At 48.8% G+C, this 14387-nt stretch overlaps 2 protein-coding genes across 2 annotated transcripts; one reads left to right on the top strand and one right to left on the bottom strand.

Annotated features, from left to right (window-relative positions):
- Positions 1-3013: 3013 nt before the first annotated feature.
- On the bottom strand, positions 3014-3972 carry PV10_05209 (uncharacterized protein; the record flags this gene model as incomplete). The annotated part of the gene is made up of 3 exons (XM_016369838.1): positions 3014-3471; positions 3549-3903; positions 3955-3972. 3 exons carry the CDS (start codon positions 3970-3972, stop codon positions 3014-3016), a joined length of 831 nt encoding a protein of 276 aa, XP_016225626.1.
- Positions 3973-4902: 930 nt separating this feature from the next.
- PV10_05208 (uncharacterized protein) lies at positions 4903-5685 on the top strand (the record flags this gene model as incomplete). Its single annotated transcript, XM_016369837.1, has 2 exons — positions 4903-5157; positions 5425-5685. The coding sequence occupies 2 exons, from the start codon at positions 4903-4905 to the stop codon at positions 5683-5685; spliced, it is 516 nt and encodes a 171-aa protein (XP_016225625.1).
- Positions 5686-14387: the final 8702 nt, after the last annotated feature.

Below are 14387 nucleotides of genomic sequence, written 5' to 3'. Positions count from 1 at the left end.
TCATTATTACGGAGTTGAAGCTCAGCGATGGACGGCCCCGCCTTCCGGACGAAGTCAAGCGCAGTTCAGCCTCAGAAAAATGCTCTCCTCAGACGGACATGGCCATTGCCAGCCGGGTTCCTGGTTGGAGGGGTCCTCTTGGCCACGTCTCCTCGTGTTTCTCCCCCGTTATAGGCTTGCGCCATCTTGGGTGACGACCTTCGGTCCCTTGGCTGTGGTTCTAAAACTAAGCCTTAACTGATGCCGAGGGGCTTACTATCAGCCTACTCTGTCGACCGAGTCATCTTGGAGATCTTTTCTAGCTTCCCTCTCGATACACGCTTTCGGACCCAACTGTTGAGGCAACACCAGATGATTTGCAAAAGCCATCTTGACATTCCCATTGGCGGGATGACTTTCAGTTAAGGCCGCACTCTGCTTCTATCCTAACAACTTGCCCAGACTTTTGATTGGTAAAAGAGTGGCATGGGCTCAACGTGGTTTCCGGAGATTCTGTCCTGCCCTTACCATGCGCCTTGGTGTGGCTTTTGTGGCTTCTTACACTACAACTACAACTCTTCTGGAAATGGAAATGCCCTCATTCTGTGTCGCTATTGGATGATATCTTGTCCGATCTAAATGAGTCTTATTGTTGCGAACCTTCCGTCTGACTGGGTCGAGGTTGACCTGTCGCTGATTGGTGGGAGTCGAAGGCTGCAGTCGAGATATCTTTGCTATAAGACATGCGACGATCAGAATTGTAGGTTCGACTTCACACCATTATTCACGCTTCAAGTCATGCGATTTTCTCATTCATGAGCTTACCTCCCTCGTTGATCTTCTCTCTTTGTTTCTTCCACTGTCAATTTCTTTTGCAAGGCGTCAACATGTGCTATCAAATTACGGAGAGATATGCCGTATGTCGTTGCGTCTACCACAAGCATTCGGTCGACCCGTGCCAACGATATGGGCAGCAAGGACACACAACAACGGAGAAAACGGTCCTGGTGGGATTCACATGTCCCAAGCACGCGGTACAGCGACGAACCGGAACTTCTACCCAAGAAGACTCCCCTCCAGCAGGGGGGCGACCCTGGCGTGACTCGGGCTACTCGAGCGCTGGCAATCATTCAGGATCTGGCCGGCGATGAAGCAAAGCCCTTGCAGTTTTCAACGCGATTCCAGCGGAGACATCTAGGGACGCATCCAACGCATTGCTGGCATCGTTGGGCGTTTGGGCGCCTCTATCCCCCGCATGGGTAGTCATTTCCCAATGTTACTCTACGAATCACTTGCCCCATGGGCCATTCTAAGATACCCGTCGACTGCACACATATGAGGTTCGTGCGTCGACTCGCGATAAGGCGTGATGAGGTGGAAAAGGTCAAAGACAAGGTGGACCGACATCGGATTCTATGCCTGAGCAGGCTTGCAGGTTTTCACTCGTTTCAGCACAGCATTCAACGGGCTCTACGGTTTCGAGCCATGATATCATGTACAACAGGCAGATTGGCTCGACCAAGGTTGATGAACAGCCAATGTGTTCTATGATTTAAGAGACGGTTATGCAAAATCCTATGCAAGGATGAATTACATCAGGGATAACGAGGTACACGATTTTGATGGATGGGCAACTCGATAGAGGGAAGTGTTATTCTGTATGCTCTAAGTAGCGATGGATCAGAAGGATCTTGGGATAAAGGACATGAATCTACTTGCTCTGGAAAGCCACAGTCGAGGACATCGGCTCCGGCGTCGCCACATCTGTGCAGTAGACCTTGCCTGCGCAATTAGTTCGACAAAAGTCGCAGCAGTCGTCGTGCATTGGGGGCCAAAACGTTCCTTGGAGGTGGAGTGGTGGGGTCGGTTTTCTTAGGCCCAGAGGCCCCCGGGGCCTGGACTGAATTAACGTGCCTTGCCCTGGGAGCCTGAAAACCCTAACATTCAGCCGCCCGTCGGCCTGAATCTTGTCAGGCAACCTTGTTCAGTAATGCCAAATGATTCCATTATTACACCCGGATCGGTACCTAACTCTCATCACCCACCACTGTGGTCTGATCAATCAAAGTCGCAGGGTACCTACCTTCAAGCGCATGACTTACATGAAGACACCGTAGATTTGTGTTTGTCAACTGAGACGACGTCATTGTCATAACCATAGACAGTTGCTTGAGACTCAGCTTACCTGGAGAAAGTACCTCCACCAATACATATTGGAAGCATCTCAAATACCACGATGCTCAAGCTATTCCCATGTCGATCTGATGATTGTCGATGACCGATAGCTGGGCTTCATCCTTATCTCCAATCAAGCTCCAAGTTCTGCCTAGATCGGATTTTGCAATGATACCCCGATGACCAAAGGGGCGGCGTTGAATGGATGGGTTTTCGGACTTAAGCTGAGCAAATACTGCAGAGAACTCGGCATAGTCATGACTAGAAGTTGTTGCCTTTGTCTGGAGAAATGGCGCAGCGATCAACGAATAACCTCATCCAGGGGTCCCTCGCGGGCCACTTAAATGGGCAGCTCGGAAGTGACCAATCCAGCACACGGATGGGCGAGAATGCGTACCACTGCTGACGCATAGCTTCGGATATCTATATCCCCGTGGAGTGCCGTCTGCGATACGAGACGCGTCCTCGGACGCAAAACCGACCCCACGTAGGAAGACAATTATTGCCTTCTTACAGTAGGTCCATATGGAGTATGAATTCTGGACAACCTCGAACCATACACCAAACTTGCAAAGCCAAATGCACTATGCTGAATGTGCACCACCTATTTTTATCAGAACAGTCCGTCAGTCAAAGCTGAAGTTTTCGACGGGAACCACCGGTTCTGTACTGCGAGTGGCAGCAAGTTTGTCAAGTCCTTGTTCAACAAGATAGGGTTGACCACTCCAAGTGGCTGAGCCTACTTCGAAGGTCCAGAGTGACCATGCATAGATGAGCAACAGGACACGAGCTCAATGTGTGTATTTGAGACAGTCTCGATGATTAGCAGACTCAGAGAATACGCCGATCACACCCATTTCTACTCGACTTTGCTCGTGTACAAGGGCAAAGTCTTGACCTCTTGCACCCACAGCCCCCAAGGCCTCGCAATCCCACCACGCACATTTCGTTCGCAGTCCCTCATTTGAACATTTGTCAAGCCCTCCATGTCATGCAGCACCTCAGCTCTGTTACTTGCATCACTCCTTGCCTGTAGCTGTTCAAACCCCGCGCGGACCAACAGGCTTGTTGTTAGTATGTTGGCATTTTGGATCGCGTACACAGCATGGTAGACCGCGTCTTTGATATTACGTCCCACAGTTGTGAAGCCGTGGCGTCGCATCAAGACGAATTCATGTTCGGGAAATCTAAGCTGGGCTTCCGAGGAAGAAAATAACTTTGCGAGGCTAGCGCCGAGTTGAATGCTATTCACCAAAAGGTCATGTGAGTCTTGGGGTTTGTAGTATTCCTGGATATCGTAAACAGGGACTTTTGAACCTATTGTTGGAGTAGAAGTTGTCAGTTGATGTACTCGGTATATGCTGAATATCCGTCTTCTCAATGTTGAAACATACCAAGAAAGCCTGCCATATGACCACATGGTAGGAATGGTACACCAGATATCGCGTATGGAAGCACTTGGTGTGCATGCGCATGGACAACGCTCTGCACATCTGGGAAACGCTTATAGATCTCTGAATGAATATATCTTTCCAGAAATCCACGTCTGGCACCCTCGTGCGCAGGTTGTGCATCCTCGACCCGATATTCGACCAAGTCGTCTGGCGTACGGACTAGTGCAGGAGCCATGTTGGCGGACATGATGAACTGTGAAGAGTCTGCTGGATGTCGTACGCTAATGTGGCCAAAGGCATCGACCACGCTATGATGGTGTAGTATGTGGTTCGCGTGGATGAGGTCGCGATAGAGCTGCAAGGCGTAAAGAAGTGAGCATACAACGAAACATATGGATAATCTTACCTCGAATGAATCTGTCATGATGAAGCCTGAGAATAATAAAAAGGGAATCCTCGCTTCGAGCAGTCTCGTTCGAGAGGTGGGCTAAATAGTGAAAGGCAAGCGTCTCGTCAGTTGATAGGTACCTTGCTCTAAAGCTTCACGTTTGCACCCTTGGTTTGAAACGTCCTCAATACTTCTGCCTTTTCAATTCCCGAATCTGGTCCGGGAGGCATCCGAATTATCCCTATTTGACCGGGACGAATGTGACTTCCCGATAGACTTAAATTTAGCTGGGACGAACTTCACTCGTGGACGATTATAGAAGTTGATAGATGAGAATTCCTCCAAAAATACTGACTTTAGATTGTGAAATACTGTTTTGAAGGGAAGCTATCGGAGATCATAACAAGCTTGCCCATTACATCCCCTCCTTTCAGTCGATCCAATGCATTGTTCAACTCTGACATTCTCAGAAGCTCGACTCTGCTCTCAATTAGACCACTAGCTGAAAGAGACAGAGCTTCTTCAATGTCTTCTATCAATCCGGTTTGTGTTGATCGTACTGTCAGGTCTTTCAACAGAATAGCTCGTAGAGGGAAACTTGAATGTCGTCAGCAGCCTTATTCTTCTCCTTCACGATGTTGTCACCGGGACGTGAAACTTCATTAATTGTTCCCATCAGTTCGCATTTCAGAAAGCTCGGGGTAAGAACATCGACCCTCTTTAACCGCTGAACTATCTGGAAAGGCGCAATGACAATCTACAAATAGGGACGGCATTCGCTGGAAATCTCTCTAGGACTGCGTGGTCTTAAGACTGGGTCCCCCCAAAATGCCTGCGGGCTTCTTGATGTCGCGGAATGCCTTCCGAAATACCCTCCGAAATACCCGGCTACTATCACAAGCGGCCTACAGTGACCATTACATCTCTTCTGGTCGACATCTAGCAAGGTCTCTGTGCAAGTAAAAGATGGCTGCATCTAGCACGTTGGAGATCGAAGGCAGACCAGCGTCGACGTTTGCTCCTCTCTATTCAGAGCGGAAGCGAGCTCGATTAATTGCGCTGGGAGAGAATGCGGTTACTCCATTCCCAACACCCGGCATATCGACCACGCTTAGGACTTTCAAGCATGCCTTCATTTCGGGCCTCAACGATCGACTAGGGGATACCCCATTTCGACTGAAGGTGATGGATGCTGATAACATTGGGGCACAAATACTTTCAGTAAATTAACCAACGGCCTAAGCATTCGTTAAGGCGGAGGAAGCAATTAATTTCTATCATACAGCTAATCAGTATGTCTATGAGGAATACTGTTAAAAGTATCGAGAGAGATTCTTTGCCTTTGCGACTCTTCTAACTTACAATGGGGAGGCAGCAACTACAGAGCTCGAACGTTGCGTAGGAAAATATGGATTCGTCGGTGCGATTATAAACGACTTCACCAATACCGGAGATCCTCTCAGGGGTCTCTACCTCGACGATCCTTAGTTCGACGCCTTTCGGGCGACAGCAGAGCAGCTAGGAATAAGCAGTCTCCGAAGTAACATAGGATGTCCGATCAGGAACACTGGTTCAGACACTACCGCTAACACGGCCAGGTTCACGACTTGGGAACTGGCATCGCGCCAGGATATTCAAGCGAAACTCTTTGAGGGACTTCAAGAAGCATTTCCTGATCCGCAACAGCCTTTGGAACTTACGACTCTGGAGAACCTGCCGTTTTTAGACGGAATTTTCGCGAAGGCTTGAGGTTTCATGCACCTATTCCGTCATATCTGGAAAGAACTTCACCGGCATGAGGCCTCGACATTGCAGGCTATTATATTCCGGAAGGCATCGTTGTTATAATGCAGGCATGCATCAAACATCGTAATGTGGAGGTCTGTCCAGATTCTGGGAACTTCGTTCCAGAGCGCTGGCTCGATGCCACTCCTTCGATGAAATTGAAATTTCTCCCATTCTTTGCTAGACCACGATCTTGCATTGGTCTCAAATAAGTTTTCACTACTTCCCGCCCGATGGAATGGTAGTGCTTACATGTCTTTGCGTTTAGTCTAGCAAATATGCAACTCCATATCCATCTAGGTCCCATATTCCGTAGATATCGCATATCTCTCGCACCATCTACGGCACCAGAACCTATGAGACGTGTCGAATTCTTCCCCATCTGACCCAAGAATGATCGGTGTGAGGTATACTTTCATCGCTGGTACAGAGATTGGAAAGATATATACTACATCAGGGACCTGTACACATTGCGAGGCTTCAAACCCACACTGCACTCTCAGCCCAGTCTGCTGTTGTCCACCTATCAATGTATGGTTCTACGAGATAGTTCTAAAGTATAGTACAGCTAGCCTACACGAGGACAGCAATCTCGACAAAGGCTGCAAGGCAAAGTCTGAGTACAAAGGCAAAAGGTAGTCTCACGAGATTATCCAAGCCGAGAAAATCGATCCATGTCAACAAATAACTTGAACATGCGCCTTTCGTAAATCAGAATGTCCAGATGTCGGTTTAGCAGGCCCGATTCACAAATGCACCTGAAGACTCATCTCGACTTCGCCAGCACGGCGCAAAAATGTACTATGAGAGAGTTCCGACGTTACCCCATTGAAGTCTACAGGGTCCCAGATCCGAGATCTGTGTCTTGACGATATTCCGACAGAAAATTGTCCTAATAAGAGCAGGTAACATGCCGTGCCGTTGTAAAAGTCGACAATATGTCGACGATCTTTGGAACGGATGATGTGCCCCAACTTCCCCACCCCCGAGAACTCCACACCTTTTGGCGCGATTTGCGGGTATGAAGGAACATCCCTTCTTTTTGAATACTGACTACGGCTTCCATCATCCGAACCGGCCCCGGGCTGAGGAGTCGCCTTTGAGGCGTGATGCTGCCAAGATCTGCTAAAGACAATTCTCGAGACATCATTCTAGCCATAACCCCAGATATTGATCATAAAGACACGACGATCCCCACGGGGGAGTAAGGTACGATATGTCTATACTATCCAAGTTTTCAGTATTCCTCTCCCGAAGAGTATCATATTCTTGGAAACCACAGCGAGAACACCAACCTGCAGTCATGAACATTGTTGGAAACGAAACGGGACCGGCAGAAGTCGTGTTCGCTGAGAAACTGAATGGCGAAGAAATCGAGACTGCTTCTGAGCATGAGATTGATCACGTTGCAGAGCGCAAAGTCACGCGCAAGGTCGACTTTGTTCTTGTTCCAATGCTCTGTCTTCTGCTTATTGTTGCTTTCCTCGACCGCACCAACATTGGCAATGCGAGAATCCAGGGACTTGAGGCCGACCTAGGCATGAAGGGCACCGACTACAACATCGCGCTCTTTGTCTTCTTCATTCCCTACCTTCTACTCGATATTCCCTGCAACATGATCATGAAAAAGTTAAGGCCATCTCGATATTTGAGCACGCTGATGTTCGCCTGGGGTAGGTGTAGCCGTCATATTCTGCGTTTCTCTACTCTCTACTTGAACCTGATCTGACCATCTCCCAACAGGCCTTGTCACCATCGGCGAGGGATTGACACGCAGTTTTGCCGGACTTGTCGTCTGTCGTGTGCTTCTGGGAGCTTTGGAAGCCGGATATTTTCCTGGTGAGTTTATCATTGGTCGAACGAATATCATATACATGGAGTATGTCAAAATCTACAAGCCCAGAACTAATAAGTACCCAGGTGCCATCTTTCTACTTGCGATGTATTACACCCGCTACGAGCTACATGCACGCATGAACGTTTACTACGCCGCGGGCTCTGTTTCCACAGCCTTTGGTGGGGTAAGTTGTTTCTCATCTTTCGCAAGCGGGGATGATCCTCACTGACTTTATTGGTTTGAAGTTGTTGGCTTATGCAATAGCGCACATGGAGGGTGTAGGTGGTTATGCGGCCTGGAGGTGGATTTTCCTCCTCGAAGGAATCTTTACGTGTCTCGTGGCTGTTTTCACTTGGTTCACCTTGCCCGACTGGCCAGAGCAGAACACTCACCTGAGTGAGGATGAACGCCGAGTGCTACTGGTAAAACTTGCCAGGGACCACAACGAGTATGTGGAGGACAAATCCACCTGGGTGGTCTTCAAGGAATGCTTGAAGGACCCGAAGGTGTATTTTGCGTAAGTTCTCGTGTTCCCTGCAGTATATAATGATCGCTAACTTGAATTAGCGCTCTAATGTATTTCGGTACCGCGGTCACTGGTGCCTCATCCTCATACTTCCTTCCGACTATCCTGCGAGAGTTGGGTTGGACCTCGCTGAAGGCACAGTACATGAGCATTCCAGTGTGGATGTTCGCCGTTGTAACATCAATCACCGCTGGGTTCGGCTCCGACTGGGCAAATCATCGTTATTTATTTTCGGCCGTACCTCTTGTTTTCAGTGTTATTGGGTATGCCTTGCTTATTGCAGGTCAGTCAGTCTCTGTCGGGGTCCGATATTTCGCCATTTTCCTGGTCGTTGGAGGTGTCTTTGCCGCCATTACCATCTCAATCACTTGGCTGAACAACAATATTGTCGGACAAAAGCGGAGAGGAATTTCAACCGCAATAATGCTTGCCTTCGGCAACTGCGGAAGCATTATGGGGAGCAACGTCTATCTCTCAAGAGAGGCCCCTGTCTATCATACTGGCTATGGCATCTCGCTAGCAATGACTGCCCTTACCATCATTGTTGGTACCGCCTTTTTCTTCTATGCACGCTACGAAAACCACCAGAAGGACAGTGGCGCGAGGGACTACTTGCTCTCCCTTCCCCAAGCAGAACAAAACGCTCTTGGCGACAAACATCCTTCGTATCGGTACACATACTGATGAACTTGCCCTGATTGTACTGATCAGCGAACAAGTACAGGCTGCGGGAAGTTGAATGGGGATGGAAGGAATGAACATGGTCAGATCCATTACTCTTTGTCGAGGTAGTATGTCCGTAGCTATCAAAATCAAAGTCCTTGGCCCTCCAATCAATACTTCGGGTAATTCGTGCAACGAGCAGACGTAGCAGTCGTATAAATGGTATCCAGGAGCTATTAGTACGTACATCCTTTACGACTCAGCGATATCCTGTTCATGGCTAAAGCGACAAATACCTATTCAACCTTGACAAGTATTATTTCGCGTAGTCCTCACAATTGATGGGCCATATCAGTGAAGACGTCCAAAAAGTTGAAATCATCATCGATCAGAAATTGCCCAAAGTCGGTTCCCAAGGGTGACTGCGTGCTTCCATCCGTGACGGAGGGCATGTCTTGAACTTCGTCGTGCCCCAGAGGGGCTAAAATCTGTGGGTCGCCAAGGTTTCGAACTGTTAATGTATAAGTACCAGAGTGAATGGTTTCCCCTTGGGAAATAGAAGGGCATATTGAGGTGGCCTACCGAAGGAGCTCGAGACCTGGATCATCTTTCTCAGGTATTTGGAGCAACGGCGTACAAGCCTAGTTTCCTTGCCAATTATTTCCAGTGCCTCAAGTGCCTTACCCAGACAATCAACAAGCTCTCTGAGAGACTTTGGTCCTGTATCTGCTTGACCCCCTCCAGTATAAACACAGATAGCACCAAATATAATTAGAGCCGAGTTAAACACTGCGACACTTCATTTAGCAATTGTAGCTTCCAATTCTTCGTTCACATGAGCAGCTCACAGTAGTAACAAGTAAACCACCAGGAGGGTAGTAGATCCAGTCTCCCGCTGATGGTCCGAATGAGGACAATGATGTTGCTTGCAGAGTCCACGCAGATATCAACCATATTATTCGCGATAGTATCTGGAAATTCAGGGCGTTTTGGGGGCATTTGCAGAAGTGGGATCGTATCGAGGCAATTCTCCAGTAGTTTGCGAAAGAGCAGGAGCCGAACACTCAGGTAACGAAGCGTCAAAACTGTCTGCGACATGCCATACACCCAATCTTCTTGGTGAATTGTCCCCAAGATCTCCATTGGTACCAATTCTAATAAAGGGGGGAGTCGTGTCTTCCATTCGGTAAGCTCGTAGTCCAGCTTCAGGATCCGACTAAACATGTCATCGCCGCGCATCTTGCTCGCGGGAGAAATGTTTTGATTATAGATGTCGCGGATGATGTCACCCTGAATGCGATACAGATTTCTAGGCTTGACTTCAGCAGCAGATAGGTAGCGTTGATTGCCGAAACATACATGCTGGCAATGAACAATCCACACGAGGATGGTCGAAAGTTATGGTCTGGTGGTCTGGGTGACCGCTCATCCTCGTCCAATAAATCGTCGAGTTCAACGTCGATTGGAAGATCAATTTGGATGAACTCATTGTGGATCAAGGGAGGCCTTCCAAACGTCAAGCTCAGTGTTCTTTAGTCCTCGTCAACATGGGCATATAATCGACTAATTGTGACAACAAGTACCTGTCAAGAACAACGCAAGTGTACCATGTCCTTCTTCGGATCTCTTTCTCGATGACTGAGAATTTGTTTTGCGTGTCTTCTGAATGAACACCGAGTTGGAACGCCGCCTGCACCAAAAGCCCATGCAGCCTCCAGGTTTGTGCAGATTTCGAGCTCCCTTGGAGATATTGTGTCATAACAGCCAATGCTTGCACTGTCGATATTCATGTTAGAGAACGGCTCAGGCAAGCGTTCATGCGCAACTCACACGTCTCCAGATTTGTTGTGTTGGCAATATTCCACGGCGAAAGAGCGAGCGCCCTTTGGAAAAAGATGTCCGACTCTGCCTCCCTGGATTTGGCTACCTCGTGACTTTTCACGTCTAGACTTGTTCCAATGGCCAGAAGTGCATTGAGCAGACAGAGCGAGGATCTGCGAACACCGGTAGACCTTGTCATGTCGAGCTCATCAATCATCTGGTGCATACTTCCTTGGTGAATGTACGGGAAAAAGCTTCCTGTAATGGAGAAGAAGACATTAACAGAGTGCATTATCTCGGAACGTGGTGGCAGGATGTAAGGATTGACCATCTTTGATCCTGAACGAATGCCAGGCACTGGAGGAGAAGGCGGCCTAGAAATATTTCCTGAGATACCTCGGGATGACTCCCTACTTTGGGGAAAAGCATCAGTGGCAAGTGCTTTTGCGATGTGACTGAAGAATGCAGAGTTGGAGGATGGCCCAAAGTGCCCGGACTTCAACTCGTCGGCAAACGTAATGATACCCATGCCATCAACAGTGTCCTCATGTGAAGCATGGTTAGTTGTCGAGTAGTTGTTGATCAACTGCACCTGAGACTGTTGAAATGACAATCGATTCTGACCTGTGTCACACTGTGACTCCTGTTGGATAGATGCAGCTTCTTGGGATGTCAAAGGTGGGGCTTGACTGTTTGTATTGCTCTGCTGGCCATTGATCACCGCTCGGAGGAGACCTTCCACTAGCTGCAGCCTGTTTTCCATTGAAGCCATTTCTCTTGGTTGAGCCTTTGAAGATTGTGGCGGCAGTCTGTATACGCATTCAAACCCCATATCAGAGCAGGTCCCGCACACCGGCCTTGCGCCATTGCAGCGGGATTTACGGTGTCTGCACGAATTGCAGGCCAAGGCTGTCCTTTGGCGTTTGAAGCCGAAGTCCTCGCTCTCATCGAAAGAGCGCCTTCTCCGCTGATTAGAGGCCACTTCAACCGTGGTTCTGGGCTCTAGTGAATCGCTACTATTCGGCATATCACAAAGCTTCAGTTTCGAAACTCTCGATGTGCCTCTCGTCGGGTCAGCCTCGGCAATCAGCAACAGATCCGGATCGATATTGTCAGCCTGACTGGATATAACACAAAACATGAACTAGAACGCGGAGAGGGTTTCTCTTTGTGCGACTCGAGAATGATTATCGGCACGAAGAGGGCGAGGCCGCTCACTCGCGGATCGGAGTATGTATACCCGATCCTGCCGGCTCACCGAGGTTGTCGAGAGCGGGAAGGGAGGGGTTGGCAGGGTTAAGCAAGCATCCACGCCCTATGGGCTACCCGGCACCTACGAGACCCAGTTCCGTTCAGAATCAGATACATGGATGAGATATGTTCTCTGCTTTCATGTCGGGTGGATGTCCCTGTGATGGAGCAGTGACTGTTGTGCAATTGTGTATTTTCTCGTCGAAGATACATGGCCAGGCTACGAATCTATCTCAACCAACCACATCTCCTCTTGCCTTTTTAGCGCTTCGATAGTATCAGGTCTGTCCGTGCCAGGCATTTCGGATGATATGTTGTATTCTCTTCGAGTGAGAACCCAGTGCATATACTTGTAGCTGTCTCTCACACCCGGGTCTAATTGGATATCGATGGTCGTTGCTGCCAAGGGACGTGTAGGTGCAATTGAGTCTCTGTTGTAGATGAACCTCATTCCAGTGAGCCTCCAACACGGACCTTCCGGGCCAGTTATTCGGCGTGCTCGATGAATCCACCATCCCCAGTTGATCATGTCGTACTCGGCTTTGTCTTCGACGAACCTCAATGTGATGTGGCCGTATGATGTTGCAAGAGCTTTGTCACCGTTGATCTCGACATCGACTGGCTGAATGGAATGTGTGGAAGCGACTCGACTGACCATCTTCTTCGATTCTATGACAAAGTGATCGATGGTTCCAGCAATCCTAGAACTTTTGAGTATACATTCGAAGATATGAGATAGAGGAGCATTGTACCATGCGATGTCAATCCAAGTCTGGCCATTATCTGGATGATAAGTGCTCCGCCATCGGTCCCATTGGAATGTGTCTTTGTAGTATCTCTCCCTCGTTACCAAAGTCCTAATTTCGAAGTCATCTAGGAGCTGGGATGGAGACACCATACTGTTTGAAGTGATACGCTATCAGGTATCCTAAGCAAGCATTGACAGAACTGCCTAGTGACGAGCAGAGAATTATTGTCAACAGAGAGGTCTTTTATAGGGTGATGGTCTTGTAGTGCATCGGGATCCCTGGTATGTGGTCCGGTAGAGGAAGGATGCTTTCCATGTGCCAAGTCGCGGTAATTAGGTACCCAGTCTCCAGTCTCCCAGCACGCCTCCATCGGCTCTTGTCTGCTCAGGAAGCATTATTGCGCGTTACAACCAGGCGATCTAGGTGAGTCATCTGCATGAATCATTTTCCTAGACTAGAATACATATCTTGTCCAAAGTATTTCATGCTACCTAGAGCTTGACATGGACTGCTTTTGTTTGGGTGAAGTCGACCAATTCCTGCAAGCAATCTTCTCGATTCGTGCCAGACTGCTTGTAACCCCCAAATGGCATTGACAGAAAATGTGTGCCAACCGTATTCACCCAAATCGTCCCTGCCTGGATTCGTCTCAGAGTCTTTTGAGCAGTCGCAATGTTCGAGGTATATACTGCGCCAGTCAAGCCATACTCAACACTATTGACTTGCTCGAACATCTTTTCTTCGTTGGTCCACTTAAGAACCGACATCACCGGTCCAAAAATCTCTTCTCGTGCAATTGTCATGTCTTGAGTCACATCCGCAAAGATTGTTGGCTCAACAAAATATCCATCCTTTGTATCATCTGTCGAGGGCGGCTTCCCACCTGTAACAAGTCGAGCACCTTCATCCTTACCGATTTTGATATATCGTAAGACACGATCCTGAGCCACCTTACTGACCATTGAGCCCATAGTTGTCTCGGGGCTGAGGGGATTCCCTGGCTTATAGCTGCTCTGAAGCTGTTCCACTGCGCGCTGTAGCACCTCATCATGGATAGACTCATGTAAGAAAACCCTAGATGTCGACCCGCAGGACTGACCGCACCAGCTCCAATTCATGCCGGCAACGATTCCATCCACTAGGCGGTTAATATCAGCGTCCGGGTATCCGATCAGAGGATTCTTTCCGCCAAGTTCAAAACCCGTCAATTTCAGAGTCTCAGCTGCGGCGGCTTGTATGGCCCGGCCAGTAGGCAGGCTTCCGACTAATGTGACTTTACTGACAAGCGGGTGCGACGAGAGTGTCTTTCCGCAGTCGACTCCACCAGAAAGAACATTTAATACCCCAGGTGGGAATATATCTCCTATTAACTCCATAAATCTCAGGGCTGATAGTGGTGCTTGTTCCGGAGTTTTGATCACCACAGTATTTCCCATTGCCAATGGCGCGGCAAGTTTGAATCCCGTAAACATAAGAGGATGATTGGATGCAACGATCCTCGCGACAACTCCGAGCGGCTCCTGCAATGTGTAGTTGAAGGTATCCTCGCTCAACTGCATAGTCTCGCCTGTGACCGCAGGGATTAAGCCAGCGAAAAACTCGATATGCTCCGCTGCAAAGTACGCATCACCTGCCATGATCTTGATGGGACTGCCGATGTTAGCAGCGTCCAGCACGGCAAGCTCAGTGGCATTATCCCTCAATATCTGTGCAACCTTTCGCAGGAGCCTGGCACGCTCCATGGAAGGAGTTGCTCTCCAGGCTGGGAATGCTGCCGCGGCCGCCTTGATAGCTTCTTCTGTGTCCTTAGCGCCAGCGA

The sequence above is a fragment of the Exophiala mesophila genome (assembly GCF_000836275.1).
Source record: "Exophiala mesophila strain CBS 40295 unplaced genomic scaffold supercont1.3, whole genome shotgun sequence".
Taxonomy (NCBI): Eukaryota; Fungi; Ascomycota; class Eurotiomycetes; order Chaetothyriales; family Herpotrichiellaceae; genus Exophiala; species Exophiala mesophila.
The sequence above is the reverse complement of the archived record's forward strand: the minus strand, read 5'-3'. Positions and strand labels throughout refer to the sequence as shown.